We start from the raw sequence: 17,636 nt of genomic DNA on the forward strand, positions 1-17,636 counted from the left end.
CCCAAAAGGGCAAATACTGCCCTTTTAGGTGAAGTGTATCTAAGTGTTCATTGTACTACCCCTGTAAATTTTCCGGACTCTATCAAAATAAAAATAAAGTGTATTATTCATTAAAAATACATAAAACGATTCCTCACAGGAGGGCTTTAAATATGAAATGCAGAAATGCATATAAAGCTCCTGGAACAACACTTTGCATGTCCACAGTCACTGCTGTCACTGCCACTCAGAGGGTGGTGCCAGCGCTGATGAGAGCTGCTTCCACTCGCTCCCATGCAGACAGGAGTGAGGGCCTGGGCTCTGACAGGCAGGGTGAGCGTAAACCTGGGTCACACACATCCACGCCCCAGACTCTGCATTACCCAACTTTCTTATACAAACTGCTACATGTAACATAAACACGCTAGAGGGATGTATCTTACAACAGAGGGAATACAGCCAATGTTTTACAATAACTATAAATGGAGCATCTATTGTACACCTGAAACATATCATATTGTAAATCAGCTATAACTTTATAAAAAATAATTTAAAAATGTTATCACTTTAATATTCAATTCGGTTTTTAAATAACTACTAAACAGCTTAGAATGTATAAAAGCATATAAGTGTGATGTTTGTTTACATGTTTATTTACTTTCAGCCTCCTGCTAAAAGAGAAATTAAACAATTTTTTAAACACAGCTTAACAACCATAACAACAAAAAGACAAATGTGAGAGTGAAGAGAAAATGGAGATTCAATACTTAAATGAAACCAGGCGGAGGTAAAGTCATAAAAATGGATGCCATGAAGTCAGGACAAGTGTTAAAGGCCGACTAGAAATTCAGCTGTAAGATTCTTGGCAGCTAAAGCAGAAAGAAAAAGATGATGGGGCGGGTGGTAGAGCGTGCGCTCAGCGTGCACGGGGTCCTGGTTTCAAGCCCCAGGGCCTCCACTAACAGATAAATACACCTAATTACCTACCCCCCCAAAAAGAGCCCCAAAGAAAAGTAAAAGAAATTTCTTTCCTAAAAAAATCTGATATTAAATTTAGATTAAATACTTAAAAAAAAACGGAAAATAGAAAAAGATGAGTGACAGAAGCCATAATGCCCGTGAGATAAATCTGCGGTGGCTGCTGGCAGGTCCCCATGTCCCACGTGGGAAAATCTGAAACATCCTTCTCACCGCTGAATCATCCTCAGCCCACCCCACTCCACCCCCTGTTAAGTGCAGGAGCACAGGCAGGGCCCGGCCTTTGCTCTCTCTGTGTCATCACAGTGAGACAGGATGGAAGGGGGCAGAGCACAGCCATTCAAGGAAGGCCACAGCAATTAACATCAAAATGGCGAAGGATTCAAACCCCAATAGGCCTTGAGGCTCAGGATGAAGAGATTTAACTTCTAGCAGAGCTTGAGCTTCATTATACACCCACTGTAATAGTAACATGGTGAATAACACGCCCCCAGGCACCATGGCAGTCCCAAGGCTAGCCACAAAAGGTCAAAGGGTGGGAAATGGCCAACTCCCTGGGAATCCCTGCCCCTTGCCCTAAGGCTGGTCCTTCTACTTATTAGCATATGAAGCCACCAAGCCCATGAAAACCAGCAACACAGCACCGCCTCTCGGTCACCCCTCTCTCTCCCTCTTCGGAGAAGTTTCACACTCTGTCTGTGGAGTGTGTACCTACTTTTAATCTGAGCATCCAACCCCCACATCTCGTGGCCTTTCTCTTGCCTTTCAATTTCTCTCTCTGAATAAATCTACCTTTACTCAACAGTGGCTTTCTCTTGAATACTTTCCTGCATGAAGCCAAAGACCCACATCTGGTGGGGCACATCCCAGGGGCTCAACCAATGCCTGGGACACAGCCCTTCTCATGCCCCACATTTCTTTTTCTTGTATCAACAGGACTGGGTTGTGAAGGGAGCTCTGAGGACCCAGCTAAGGGACAGATGCAGCCCCCAGGGCTCGAATTGGCGGGCAGCCCCTCCCCCAGCAGGGGCCCTGGGGTCTGCCCGGGTCTCTGTGGTTCCCTGTTGTGCTGACTCCCCAGCCACAGAGCGTTCTCCCTAGGCCTGTCCTCACAAAACCCTTCTCTCCAAAATACAAGCACATCATGTCACAGTCCTCTTGTTCAACCAGGAAATGTTCAGCCCACTTTTTCCTTCCCCAGTAAAGAACCTAACTGTCCTCCCTCCCATCCCACCACTTCTTTCTTTGTGAGAACTCTGCACTCTCCACACACCATCCTGAACGCAGGTGCCTTGCTGGCTGGGACCGAGATCTTTTAGTCTCACACAGCCTGCGTCCTTTCACTTTCCCCTTGCTACCTTAAAAAAGCCTTTCCTGAGTCTCCCACCCCTCTGATTCTGAACTTCACGAAGTGCTGAGGTTACAGTCACTATGTGCATACATCCCTGGTTTTGACTAGGTTTCCTTCACAAGATCCTCATTAAGGAGCTGCATCAAGAAGTTTAAAGAGTCTAGTCTTACATCTGAGTGGAGGAGCCTGCATAAAATTTAAATGGCTCTGAAGAGAGAGTTAACCAGGGACAGAGAGGTCGCAGGTCTTAGTCAACAGTGTCATGAGGCAAAATGTTCTTCAAAGGCTCAGAGTGGCTTCTGAACACGGAGTCGGCAGGGAGGAGGTGCCAGGCAGTGAGTGGGGTGTGTGACACTGGGTACGCCCCCCAGCTGGGGAAGTATTGTGTTTTTTTTTTCCAAATAATTTCTTACTATTTCACTTATTGTCACATACCATTTCCTACGAATTAAGAAAGTCAATGTCAGTCATTTGGGCCACTTGGGAGAAGCTACACAATGCCATCCACAGGGCTGGGGCATGACAGCCATGCCAGTCTATGTTTAAAGTCCAGTGGGGGTATTTCCAAGGTGACCACGGGCATGCAACAAACTCCCCAGCTTCAATGACCTCATCTCAAAGGTGGGGCCAATAAAACTACTGAGTAAAGTGCATGATGATTATGGCCGACATCTGTTTACTAGATAAGTGCCCGTGACAGCTGCCGCTGAATGGGGAATGAGAATGATCAACGAGGCCCAGTCTACCTGGTCACACGCGCCCTTCCTTCCTGCCTTGATGCAGCAGCAGAGCTTGTTTAGCTGAGATGAAGGCCCCAAGAGCAGCCCTGACGGGAAAGCTCCCAGCTCTGCACGGCGAGACGTGTTCCTTTCCTTCTCAGAGCTGATCACAGTTTGCAGTCGTCTGTTTTTATGTTTATCCCTTTAGTACCTGCCTCCCCTCCGGAGTTTTTGCTCAAGCAGCACAGGGCCAGGTGTGTCTTGCTGTCTGCTGGATATTCTGGGCTGGGAGACAGGCGAACCCATGTCTGGCTCTGGTGCTGAACGGAGAGGGCAGAAAGCCCAGGGGCCCATGCTGAACCGAGGCCCCTGCACCCAAAATTATGGTCTGACTTTGGGCAAATTACACAGTCTTCTTTACCCTGAGATTCCTCATCTGTCCATGAAAATAACTGCCCATGGCACACAGAGTTACAAGGATTAAAGGAAGTCACCAAATTCACAACCTGTTCAAGGGGCCACCAGTGCGCCCTCAACAGACACGTGCTGCCTTTACGGCTCTGACACACGCCAAGCTAGGCGACCACACACAGTGAACACTGCTAAGTGCCAGTGGGTTAAGTGCTTCATGTGTGTTATAATGCTGTTTAGAACTTACAACAAACCCAGGAAGAACCAATATTATCATGCCCATTTCACAGATTCACCAACAGTTTAAGGAAGGTTACATTCTAGTCCAAGGCCCTATGGTGAGGAAATGGTGATTTAAACCTGAATCTGGGCCCAGTCCTGGGCTCCATCTCTCTCCCATCCACCTGACCACTTGCCTATGAAATCCACCTGTCCAATACACAAGTTTGCAGCCGGCCAGCTCTTGAATGCAATGTGTGCCACCGTTTGTCAATGTTGGTGAATTACCATAAACTTTTCTCAGAAACCACTACAGAAAAGAAAGGTGGACTCACGTCCCTGCCCACAAAGAGGAATTCTGCCTTGCCTTCTCCTGTAATGTGCAGAAACCCTTCCCTACACCACCAAATCCTTTTGTATGCTTCCTCCGTGCTTATGTTTGCACACGGCTTATTAAAGTAGAAGTTACCTGCAGTAATTCCATCTCGGTCCCTTTCCAAGGCTCCAGATTATCCATATTCAGTCTGTGAATGAAAATACTACAATGTGAATGAAAATACTGCAACCACGTCAGTAAACGAAGAATGCTGAAACCAAGTCATCAGAGGCTGCCGCCACCCCCCAGCGAGGACAGGCCTGCAGCCTAGCTTCTGCAGCCACTCACAGTGGTGCCCTCTGAGCGGACTCAGAATAAGAAAGGACAGGATACTGGCCCTAGATAGCTAGGTGCTTGTCAAAGGAATGAATTCAATGACCCAAATGTTTGCTTCCTCCCATACATAGAAAAGCACTAAATCCTTGAACTTGAGATACCTGGCATTCTTTAGATAACAAGCAATCTTCTATTGTTCCAACTACCTGGTCTTTGTTGTAAAGCTCCTATATAATCCTAGCTCCTCCCCTACCTCTTGGGAGCAGTCCCTCAAAGTGATCTGAGAGGCTGTCATCCCAGCTCGAGTCCTCCCGCCAAATAAAACATAACTCTTAACTGTTAGGCTGCACGTTTATTTCAATCAAGTCCCAGAATAAACACAGCTCGTCAATTCTGTAATGGAACACAATGGATCAGGAATCAAAAGCGTGTTCTAGTCCAGAAAAAACTGCTGTTCCCTATTTCTTCCTGTCATTATAAAATCCCACCAGAACTCATTACTTTGCTGTCTGCTCATCTGGCAAGCAAACTCAGAGAAGAGTCCTCAGCAGAGTGCCGTCCTGGGGAGAACACCCCTCAGCAGCATGGCGGGCTGCCTGCCCTCCCGCACGCTCTGCTGACCCCTAGTGTCCTCCGTGGAGACAAGGCCAACAGAGCTGTTCCCAACAGCTGCAAAGTCCCACACATTAAATAAAAGCATTTTATTTTATACGATATGTTACGTATATACCCATCTCTGGAAACAGCTTTGCCAGAAGCCCAAATCTTCAACATTAATCTGCAAAAGCAATTCCAATCCCCAAGGGAAAGCAAGTCTTAAGACGATGCTAAGGCCTCCAAAGTCCTCTCCACGACCATCAACCAAACTGCCTGCAGGTCTGCAGCTGCAGGCGGCTACATGTCTGTTTTTAAAGCAACCCCTTCCTGCCCTCGGGCGCTACAATGTCCCTCTGCGCCCTCCCATCTCAGGGTAAGAGCAGCCGCTGCAGAACCTTGCAGGGCAGCACTGACAGGACTGGACCAAGAGGATCAGAGCTAAACTAAGCCTTCTGATGACACGAGCTTGTCACTCTGTCACTTTAAATTTGAAGATATATATATAGAGAGGTGGGGTGATCTTGCTCAAAGTCACACAGCTAATAAGTGGCAAAGTCTATAACTCTGCTCCTCCCTCCGGCGTGACGCCCCAGCTGGGACGCCCACAGGGTTCTCTCGTGCCTGCCTGACCAGTCCTTTCCTGTCACTCATGACGCACCACAGGGTCTGACCTTAGCCTGCCTTTTCAGCATCTTCTCCCTCTAGTTTCTCAGGAACAAGGCTGCTCGGCCCACTGTATGACTTCCGGCTCCCCGAACCTTCGGTGCTCAGGCTGGTCTTACCTGTGCATCCGGCCCCCTGCTCAGAGGCTCTTCCTCCCCTGCAGGAGGACGTTTCCACTCTCCGCAGGGACACCCCCTCAGGGGAGCCCTCTTCTCGCCCTCAGCACTGCAGGTGTCCCAGGCCACATCATGAGCTGCCCCATTAGGACTGCATTTGCCCAGGTCTGCTAGTCAGACCAGCAGCCTCAGAGGCAGGGATTATGCCCGGGTCACCCTGCAAACCTACTGCACGCCTCACAGCCCCCAGCCAGCAGGTCACCTGGAAGTCACAGCAAGTGCCCCACCCAATCCAGAAGTCCCTTCATTTGCCAGCACCGCTGATGACTGGTCTCCAACCTTTGGTCAGTTTCACACAAAACAGCACCTTCCACTGTGATGCGGGGGGTTTTCGCTTCTGCTCCCCATCCTTACCGGAAACGTCAAGGGAAACCAAAAGGCCTTTTCTCAACCCTTTTCTGATGACACCTTCCCACCCACAATATTCACATGTTCAAGAGCTTTAGGTCCACGTGATTTTGTTTCCCTTACACTAAGTGGCTCAAAACACTGAGGGATTCTTTCTTTTTTGAGGGTATTTGTACTCAGTGTATAGGCTTTAATTTGTTTTTGTCTCTCTCTTCAGTATCCATAGCAGTTGCCACTTCTTACTCCCTTCAGCAGCCTCCCTCCCAACATCTAGTCTAGGAAATCAGCTGTGATGAGGGGCCAGGTTGCAGTCACAGAAGATGGAACTAAGGCACAGAGAGGCTACATAATTTGCCCAAGGAGATCAGCGTCAACCCCCAACAGAGTGTGTCACGTCCCTCTGTTTAAATCTTCTGCTAAGCAAGTTAACTTTTTGTAGATTATGGTTATAAACAGATGAGGTATCAAAATACATACAAGGACACACATCAACACTAAGATGTTCATTAACTCCACTATTTTGTTTCTATTTATTTTATTTCTATTAAAAAATATTAAGAACCTCTGCAGTCAATATAGCGAAATTTTACTGGTTTTAAACCCAGAATATAGAGGTGTTAAGTGTGTCATTGCTCACACTTATTTGTATGTTCACAAGACAAACTGATTTGAAAGCCCCTCTCCCCTCCCCCTACTCACTACTGGCTCTCACCTGAGCTCCCAGACCACACATCGAACAGCCTTTCACTTTACCCACAGCTGAACTCATCAGATTTCCCCCAGAACTCCCTCTGCAGCTTTCCCTCCTCAGAGCACAGCAGGACCATCATTTACCTCATTAATCCACCCAGAAACCTGGGCCTTACTCCATCCTACCTTCACAGAGAGCTTTCGTCCTTTCTTTTTACCATCTAAACATGCCTTCAATCTGTTCGCTTTTACCCACTGACCGTCCCACCACTCAAGTGGAAGCCACCAACACTGCCCACCTGGACTCACGAGTCTCCCAAGTGGACCCACAGCCGCTCTCCCCTACTTGAGACAAACGGGATTGTGTCAATCGCGCGCTTTTAGGACTCTTTTCAAACCCACTGTTCTTAGAAGGAACTCCAAGTTCTTCACCTGGTGAAGGTCTTTGCCATGAAACTGTCAGCTCAGGGAGGGCAGGACCCGCAATCTCCCCTCGGCCTCGCCCTCTCCCCTCGGCCCTGACCTCTGGCACAGCGCTGGCTCGGGAGGACCTGCTGAGCTACACCAGCCTGTAGTCTAACCCTGGTCTTGAGTTCTTAGCAAACTGCTTCAATTATCCATACAAATCCAAGGTAGGTTAGAAAGATTTTAGATGTTGAGCTAGACTATTGATTTGGGGATTTTGCCCTAGCAACCTGCAAGTACGTGTTCTAATGATTCTGTCTTCTTAAAACCACATCCAGATTTAAGTAGTATTTGTGGACTGTCTTCGGAGTAAAAGGGACTGTACTTTTACAGACTTTATGTTTTATAACATGAACAACCCGGACAGGTTCACAAATGGAACCGCCTCACAAGTGGCAGAAGACAGGTGAGAGGCATATAGCAACAGGTCACAAAGATGGTAAGAGCAAAGTTGTTTCTCCAACCCCCGAGAAAAATCCTGAAAGAACCGAAAACTCTGAATTTTGAAAGTAAAATACTATCATATAAAGAAATAAAATAAATAATCCTCTTCATCAGGGTTTCAAGATCTGACTCCAGAGCTTTTAGCAGGCCATACTGAATCCCAGCACAGGAAAATCAGACAGACTAGTGGTGAGTAAGTTCCAGGAAAACGGCAGTAATTCCTCCACTTGTAAAAGCACATACACTCACCTGTCGAAGGTGAAAGTAAACCACATTCTGGAGAAATTTGGAAGCTTCCAGGCTCCGTTTCTGGATGGCAAGGACACGGACAGCTTCGAAGCATGCTTCTAACTGAGTCACCGGCATTCTTACACTGCAGGGGGAAAAGGAGGCCTTCAGTCAAGATCAGAGATGTTCCTGTCGTGTCTCACATGGCCATGCCTCGGGGACTCAGTGCCCTGCAGCAGCCCGGCCCCAGGCGAGGAGACCCAGTGTGGCCCACCCAAGCAGGAGGGGCACTGTGCTCAAGAAAGCCCATCCCCGATGGGGGCAAGAGGGGCTGGTGTGGTTCAGTGAACCTATAAATTCTCACAGAAATACACCTGCATACTTTCAAGTGATACAATCAACAGTAGCAGGCTATTTAACAAAATTTCAATTGTCAGTGGAAATTTTACCATTCCTTTCCGCTTGTCCCCTGCACTCTGAGACAGGCTTAGGCTCTCTCACACCTGCAGCTCTGATGCAACAGTTGTGAAGTCATTTTACTTTGCTGCAAGTGTCCTCGCTCCCCGTGTTGCTGTGACTATCCTTTCTTAACACAGTCAGATGTCTTCCTGGATCTCTCCCTGAGTTCCTTGCTCCTGCTTCTCAGATTCTAAGATAAAGGACAAGTGAAGACACATGACCAGAAAAGGCACTGTGGAATTGACCAAAGTCCTCAGTGACCCCCTAGGTGAGTGCTGCCCACCCCTTACCTTCGATTCTCAAGGTTCTGCCCAGGGTGACATCCAGACAGGAGAGCGTCCTGGGCCAATTAAAGGCTGTGTGGCTTGGGCACGGGGACAGGTGCCGGAGCTGGTTCCAGAGCCGGGCCCCTCCCCACCTCTGCTCCCCTGTCTCCCGAGGCCCCGCTGCCAAGCCCCCAGGCTCCCTGATCTTCTGTCCTCTTCTACTCTACTCCAAGCCCTTTTCCTCTTCCTTTATTCCCTAATTATCCCAGCTAGATTGATTTTTCAATCACAGTATCTGAAAAAATTTCCTGCAGCTTAAAAAGTGGTCTCCAGAGGTCAATGCCCGTATGCTGGTTCCTGAAGGGAGCCCCTGGTTAGGGAGACCCTCACCAACACTCATGGGGCATCACACATGTTGCAGGGTCGGCCACCCCCAACAAGAGTGTGCTGTGACCCCAAGGCCCGCACAGCATCCCTGCTCACAAAAAAGTAGTTGGCCCACTTATCCATTATTAAGAAGCAAAAATAAAAAAAAAATGCTCATGTTTCTTACTAAAAGTATTAATGAGGTGGAAAAGAAATTGTAATAGAAAAGGACAAATTTGACTCCATGTTAGATCTATTCTTTGGCTTTAAACCTTTTGCCTCTTTTCTAGGCTCAGACTTGCTAGCTCTGCAACTTTTGTAAAAGAAAGTTGCCTTTAGCCTGAAATATCCAGGAGAGCCTATTCTCCATGCTCTGATCTTTAAGAATGTTAGCTCTTCTGCACTTATGTAGAGATGGCAAGTTGCAAAATAGAGAATAATCTTTGGTTTTTTTTAGAGGTTTTACAGGGGCACCATGATTTGACCCACATGGACAGATGCAAGAACAAAGGATTCCAAGGACAAACAATTCGTACAGCAAGAAGTTTGCAACAACCAACCACACCCCCGCCCCCTTTTAGTATAAAAGGAGACTGAATTCTGACTTGGGAAAGAGGGTTCTCCAGGATATCAGTCTGCTATCTTCTGGGTTTGCCAGCTTTTCAAATAAAGTCACTACTCCTTGCTCCAACACCTCATCTCCCAATTTATTGGCCTGTCATGCGGCGAGCAGAACGAGTTTGGACTCGGTAACAAAATGACTGCATTGAAGGTAGTATGTCTCCACTGTTTCCTCGTTTCCATTATGTAACATGCACATCATTTATGAGCTAGTGCAAATAATTCATCAAAGACAGCCACAAAAAGAAACTATACTCACCTAGCTATCAACACTGAAGTCACAACCTATCAATTTTATATGCTGTTTAACAGCATAACCGAAAAACCTAACATAGGGAGTTGATTCCACAGAAATAAAATTATTTCTACTCCTTCAAAACTTTTTTTTTCTTTTCTATTTTATTTTGTTTTGCTTATTGAAAAGAAAATAAAAGTCATATCATTTTATTTCACGTATTTTTGTTACAGCTACATATTTTAAATACTACAAAGAGATTTAAATTGCAATAAAAAATTGTTCATATATTAGTATAAAGATATATACACAATCAATGCGGATTAGGAAAGAAATGGATATTTACTAAAAATCCACTGCACATCCAGTCTTTTACAAGCATATCCTGGAATATAAGCTCTATGATCCAGGGGTCCCCCACCCGCATTCTCACTGCCGAGTCCCTTAGTAATCAACAACCAAGACACCAGCATAGAACCACGCGATCAGTATTTTAGGTATAAATGAGGGAATTAGCTCATTCAATTCTAAAACAAAAGCCTTAAAATAAATACTGAACTTATTTACAGATAAAGAAAATTGGACACAAAAGTACAGTTTCTTCCCCAAGGTCACAAAGCTAATAACTGGTAAAGGCAAGATTTGAACTCATCAGCCTGATTCTAAAAACTAAGGTGGAATTCCCATTCGACTGTGGAGGGTTCTGCAGCACAGCCTATCACCCTATCTTTGTGCAGATCTAGCCTTAGACAGCCTGAGACAGCACCCCATTCCTATGGAACTCGAGGGCAAACGATAACAATAAGGATTTTATATCCAGTAGTTTCTTAGGTCTCATTTATATAAAGTGTCATCAGGTCAGCAGAAAAACTCTGGGAAATATGAGTGGATCCAGAGCTTTTTGCTGATTAGAAACTCAGTCTATCAGGACAGAGTGACCTTCCCATGAGAGGCCACATGGACATAAACTAAAGGCAGGTGAGCAATGAAAACTAGCAAGAGCCTGGAACTCAAGCAAGAAGGATCCCTGCCATCCCCCACCCAGTTGCCTCTTCCTCCGCATGGACACGATGGCAGGAGGCCCAGGTTCTTGTCCAAGTAACACTATCATGGATTCTCGCCCATAAAAACTTATGACTCTATGCTGTCTTAAGTCCTTTCCAACTCAAATATGATGACACAAATATCTCAGCAGAATGTCTATGTCTCCACTTCCTCTCTTCTATTAGGAGAATATTTCTATGGCCACAAAGCAGAAATTCAATTAAAAACACCATGCACGAAGCCAGGTGAAAGTCTGCGTAAGAGAGTTTGCTCTCACGCTCAATGAATGAAAACACAGAAAAAGTGGTCCTTCTCCCTCCACAACTGGGAGGTAGACTGATTTCGTGTGTGTGTGTGCTTGTGTGTGTGTAAATCAAGTACAATCAAGTCTGGGATGTGTACAGATTTTTTTTATGTTACTGTCATTTCATGAGGATGAGCCAACCTTTAAAGTAAATTGAATCTAGTGTTCTGAGAGAGTCTCAGGCTCTTTTGGTGGCGGAGGGGAAAGGGGAAATGAAAGGAGGAAAGAAGTAAATGAAGCAAAGGAGTAAGAATACTGCTAGGGAAAGGCAAGAAATTACTTTTGTTCCTACTTGCATCACACACAAATTAGGGACTGGCTTTCCCCCATGTCTTGTCAAGCACTGAGTTGCAGAAGAAGGGGCGACAGCCCATTTCTCAGTGAGCTTGTGACTGTACGTGGCATCATATAGACACAAATCATTTACCCTGATCAAACACTCTAGCAGCAGGCCGTAATTCTCCTCTTTTGAGAGACAAGAAAACAGGAGTTCAAAGAGAGTATATAACTTGACAAAAGTCAGAGGACCAGTAAACAAGGGAGGATGAATTCAAACTCAGATCTGAATGCAGAGTCTGATCTTCCCACTCCCAGGGCTGGAAAATCCTTAACACACAGGCTCCCCAGCTCCCCTGCAGTGTTCCTGGCACCAAGCATTTCCCATGGCGATGGTCTCCAGTTCTCACAGACACAGCGCTCTGTACAGCCAATGACCTCCATCGGACCTTGATCATCTACCTGCCACGCCCAACAGGCTTCACCACAAAGGCAGGGAAGCTGGCTTTCAAGTGCATACAAAGCCACGCCTGGTCTAACCTGGGCTGTTCTGTGGCTTCTCCAGCCTAAAGGCAGCCATGAAAGTGCTCAGTTTGTACATGAGCCACACCACCTCTCTCCATGTGTCTCCCCACCTATACTACTTAGCTATGACCATTTTGATAATCTTGGAAACAAATTTTTAAAAACAGAAAAGAAAGGATTCTGGAACAAGTACTTAATACTTACAATTTTAAATGACAAGTTACAAAGTGACTATTTACAAACCGAATCTGCCTTCCTAGGTGTCAGTTTAAACAGTTAAAAAATATAATAGCAAAAAATTCTCACTTACAAAATTAACAAAAACATCAACAATAATCTGGAATAAACTCAAAAATAATGCCCATGTTCTACATGGGGAAAACTACAGGACTGTGCTGAGGGGTAAAGTAAGAGGTGTGAATGTAGAGACATCAACGTATTGCATGGAGGATAGCAGTTTTGTAAAGATGTAAGTTCTCCTAAAAATAATTCAAAACTTACTAAAAAATCCCATGAAATCTCTTATCTGATTTTTTTTTAACTTGAACAAAATATTTTAGAATTCTTCAGGAATAATAAAGTGATAATACTAGCCAAGAAAATTTGGGATGGAAGAAAAGAATCAAAAAAAATCACACTGTCAGATATTAAATAAATTCTTACAGTATGTAAGATATAGCACTGGTGTAAGAAAGTAAGATTGACAGAAGTAAACCATGAGCTCAAAAAGAGACTCTAGTGTACATAATTATTTTGTACAGGTGGGATTTCAAATCAAAGAGCAAAGTATGAATTCAACAATTGTCCTGGGACAATCAGAGAATCACCTGGAAAGAACAAATTCTATTCCTGTCAAAATGACCACAAGAAAAATTACAGATAGTGATATAAATATTAAAAAGTACTAATAACAGCAAATACAACTCTTTGCTCATATTAATTCAACTTCCCCTCACTATAACAAGTACTATTATCCACTCCATCTTAGAGATTTAAAAAACGTATAGAAGAGATTTATACCATTATAAGAAAGTATTTCTAAGAATAATACCAAAGATAAAACCCAAAAGGAAGACATTTACTATCTGAAGAATATTTTGGGCCACAACAAAAATAAACCTACTGAACAAAATGAAAGGCAAGAAATGACAAGAAAGAGCTCTGTGATACATGTTGATGAAGACAAGGGGTTAATGTTCATAACATAAAAAGAGCTGTCACAAAGCAACAAGAAGCTCCATCACTTAAATGTGTGCAAAGGACAAAAGGGATCATTTACTTTTAAAAAGTCAGATGGCTAATGAGTGAAAAATGCTCAATACCTCACTGGTCATCAAATGTAAACTAAAACAATGAAAAAGCACTTTTGCTCATCACATTGGCAAATATTTTTAAGAGATATTCTAGCTAGTGTCCATCTGTGGGAGAACAAACTGTGAGTGACCTTTTTGGAGGATGACATGTCAATGGATATGTAATCTCTGAAAAACGTGTGTACACACTGACTCAACTTCACTTCTAGGAATCGTTTCGTTTAGAAAAAAAATCAGTTCAAAAAGACACTCATCAGGGCATTTACACAGCACTGTTTAAAATGGTGGGAAGAAAAGCTGAAGTGAAATATCCAGCGATAAAGAATTGATTACATAAGTAATTCTACATCTTTTCATTCCCCACTGGAGAAGGAATTTCTAGAGTCACTTGAAAGGAGCCTGTGATGAATGTAAATGTCACATCCAGGGACTAAATTTCCAAAGGCTTAAGTAAAGTAATACTCATACAAGATCACAGGAATGTCTGTACAAGAAGGATGCCAGTCAAACATCCTTCCTGACAGTGGAAAATGGAGAAAAGTTAAGTGTCCACCATCAAGACAATGATGCGGTAGATCACAGCGAGCTGTGGGCTCTGAGGGGACCGGCGTTTCACCGTGGCCCAGGGCCTTGTCCACAGCACTCTCCCACCAAAGGTGTCCTTGCACAAGAGACCACACCTGCACATCAGGAGACCCCTCCACTCTATCTGAAAGGACCTGGTGAGTCTGGAGTCGGAGGACGTCTATGATACACCCCTGAGTGAATAAAGCAAGCTGCAGAAAACATATACTATGGCCTTAGTTTGCAATAAAGCATATATACACACACATATACATAGATTTCTCATATAAGTGTATGTATGTATGTATGTATGTATATATTTACATATATGTCATAGGCATATAGGTTATGAAATATATACACCACATTGGCAACAGCTTTTACTCTCAGGAAATAAGGGGAAGGGAGTTAGGGGCCTTTCGGTACCACCACAGGTCTCTTTTCAGTATTTCAGTAAAGTATACTTGGAACTTAAAAGTTTATTTAAGTCCGAAGTAAAATGGACGATGCCTCCACAGGACAGAATGCTATACTGCTCATTAAAATTCATGCCAGGGGAGATAGAATATTGTAGAAAAACATGTAATAAGCCGAATGGAAAACGGAGGTCTCCACACAGTAAACAGGCACAGAGTGCTCGCTGGTTTTTATGTCAGAGGTGATACACACTGACGAAAGGAACAGAAAATAGATGTTAAAGTGTTAATTATTATCTCTGAGTCGTGGGACCAGGATAGCCTCTTTTGCCCCTTTTTTCAGACTTATTATATTAAATACACATTATTTTTCATCTGAAAAAAGCATTTTTAGATGTATAGTACCACACATTGGAGAAAATACATGAGTACTTACAGAAACAACTAACTAGGAGACACGGCAGCAGCGTCACACTATGTAGAACGGGCGATCCTGATTAACACCGCGCAGTTACATAAGGACCCACAAACTGAGAACACCAGCTGTAACAGGGCGTGGCCCCCTTCTATTTTCACTTGTGTCTTCAGGGCTGAGGCAGTTCTGAGCACGGCCAGTGTCAGTGTTGGTGTCTGGATGGATGCCACTGGATGTGAGGGCGCCTGCAAGCCGAGAGGAAGAACAGAAATCATCCTCTGCCTTTTCTGTCTTGTTTCTTTGTTACTTTAAAAGACAGGCATAAATAAGATAAACTGTGTATCTTCCCTACTGAAATTTCCGTAATGAAACCTTTTTTAAAGCCTTCAGAACTTATATTCTGCCTATAACTGTCTTTTCAACAAAGCATCATATTTATTAAATGTTAACTCAGTTAATTAACTCCCTGTTGAAACCTTCTATTAAAGAACATGAAATGCACTACGTGAAAGCACCACGCCTGCAGTGACCAGCTCAGCTGTCTTGACGGCAGTGCAGTCAGCCCGCACCATCCCGTGGCCCTGAGCTCCTGATGCTGGTAAGAGAGCACGCTGCCGCCTCAGATGGAGAGAAGCAGTGAAAGCATTTTCTGAAATCTACAGCACTGACAAAACATAACTGACAAGTCCCAGGCACCTTTGAGGCTGTCATTTTTTGTTTCTCTCCAACCCCCGTCAATGAGCAGAACCACCCCATTCCCGAGCCATGGGACTCACGTGAGAAGGAGTTTGGGAGAAATTTCCAGGTATAGAATGTAACCAACTTTATGTAGAACTCTGACAAAAGAAAAGATGAAATACTTTGATTTTGGAAGACACTCAAAATATTCTCCTAAGACTTAGTAGCTGGAAAGGCTGGGCTTCTCCTAAGCCACTTATTTATTACACAGCCAGTGAGCACCTCCCACAAACCCTGTTTCCCAGTGTCTGCTGGGAACCTCGGGTACACTCTTGCTGTCGATCTTATAAGTCACAGGGCAGACATGTGTGTCTCACGCCGGCAACCCTCACACAGGGTCGCCTCCTAGCCTCACTGTCTGAACTTGGCCCCATTTTCTCACCTGTTTATTTGGTATCTGTTCTTCTGTAAGCTGCCTGAAGTGCTTCTTGGAACAATTCAGAAGAATGAGTGGGTAGAGAAATGGACAGATGGACAGGTGAGAGATGGGCAGACAGACAGACTCTAAGAAAAGGGGAACAAAGTAAATTTCCTATGCAAAACCCTCTTCCAGTCAGGGAGGAAAACCACCACGGAGAAGTGTGAAGAGGCAGGTAGCTTAGGACTGTTTCCTGGATTCCATGAAAAGTCACACCAAGAGATGAGAGGGTGGAACTCTAAATAATAAAAGAAAAAAAGCACGCGTGCTTGAAAAACATATCTACAATATGTACTTTCTAAAGAATAGATTCAAATCAGAAGGGCCCAATAACACAATCCTTGGGTATTTACAGAAGTGAGAACCCCATCTCCAAACCACAAGGCATCCCTTCGGAGCACTGAGAGTCTACACGGGGCGGTCATAAAGCCGTCACCGCAAAAGCTATGCTATCCTGCACTTACGAGGAACGAGCAGCTGTGCTCGGGCTGCCCACGCGCTTCACTTACACCCCACAGCACCTCTACGGGGGAGGGACGCCTAGCGAGCCCCGTCTCTGCAGGATAGAAAACAAGTCCGGGAGAAGCTAAGCCGACCTACCAGTTCTCCATCTCACAGGACTGGTCACTCCAGAGCAGGACTCGATCTCGGACCCACGTTTGTAACCACGGTACTACCGTGCTCTGTGTGCTTTCTGTGTGTATAATACATTTGTTTCTCGCATGAAAGGATATTTAATAAATGATCGGTTGTCTTGTCTATCTCATTAGCTCACAATCAATCTTTATACTGTTGAATTGTACTCTTTTCCCCTGGAGAAAGGAACGGAAAGAGCGAGGGTCAGAATGAGGTGGGGCTCCATTCTTTATCTGGTACCTCATCTCATCCAAGTCCCCACCCAGGGAGAAGGAGCAAATGTTCTCTTCATCTTTTAAAGAGTGGGCTCCACTGATGGTGACTTACTCAACTCCAAAACCAAGGCTGGGGGCAGGGCACATGCAGCAGCGAGAGCAGTATCACCTGTAGGAAGGCGAAAAGAGCTCACGGGAGGGCTCAGGGGGTCAGCCTGATTTAATTTCAATCGATAAAAAATACCACAGTCTAAAAATACTAGCATGCAATGGATTTGCTCTTTCTTGACATCTAGCAAGTTTCCACAGCCCACATGTAACATTATCGTGAGCCAGTGAAAGGAAGAGTCTACAGACAGGAGAAATCAATGCCACAGGCAGGCTGAAACCCAGGCTGGAGTTTAGGAAGAGAAAGGGCATAGTTAAGAAGTGGGGAAAGGCTGGGGGAAAAAAATCATCACAAGGACTCTAAAGCATCATCCAACAATCATATAATCATTCATTCAAGAGAGAATTACTGAGGTCCTATTTTGTGCAAACTGTACAGTGGGTGAAGCAAGAGCGCAGCGACCATGGTGGCAGCAAGTGGCGGGGCTCAAATGCACTTCTGATCCCGGTACCTGGCACACTTGTACTCAGTATAAAGGCAAACGAAAAAAGAAAAATAATACTCTGTAAACTCAAAGCATTGTTGAAAAAACATTAAAGACCTAAATACCTGGACAGACACAACACGCACATTCCTGGATCAGAAGACAGTGCTCTTGGAATGACAGGGCTCCCCAGAGCGATCCGTATATTCAACGTGGTCTCGATCAAAATCCCAGCGAGCTCCGCTACAGAAACTGACTAGCTGCTGCTACAATTCATATGGGAATTCGAGGGTCTCAGTAACCAAAACGTAC

General features: G+C 44.8%; 1 protein-coding gene across 5 annotated transcripts in view; it reads right to left on the reverse strand.

Annotated features, from left to right (window-relative positions):
- The window catches only part of LOC141575964 (trafficking protein particle complex subunit 9-like), a 101,578-nt gene that overhangs the window by 14,791 nt on the left and 69,151 nt on the right, over positions 1-17,636 (reverse strand). For 4 of the 5 annotated variants that reach the window (XR_012504111.1, XM_074357962.1, XM_074357963.1 and 1 more), the window contains 5 exons: positions 16,481-17,635; positions 15,845-16,118; positions 15,501-15,560; positions 14,746-14,969; positions 7,942-8,065 (listed from right to left, as the gene is read on the reverse strand). Coding sequence is in view for 1 of the 5 variants with exons in the window: in XM_074357965.1 (XP_074214066.1) it covers positions 7,942-8,058 (117 nt within the window). In the remaining 4 variants the exon portion in view is untranslated. The other variant, XM_074357965.1, reaches the window with a different exon arrangement.

The sequence above is a fragment of the Camelus bactrianus genome, chromosome 35 (assembly GCF_048773025.1).
Source record: "Camelus bactrianus isolate YW-2024 breed Bactrian camel chromosome 35, ASM4877302v1, whole genome shotgun sequence".
NCBI lineage: Eukaryota > Metazoa > Chordata > Mammalia > Artiodactyla > Camelidae > Camelus > Camelus bactrianus.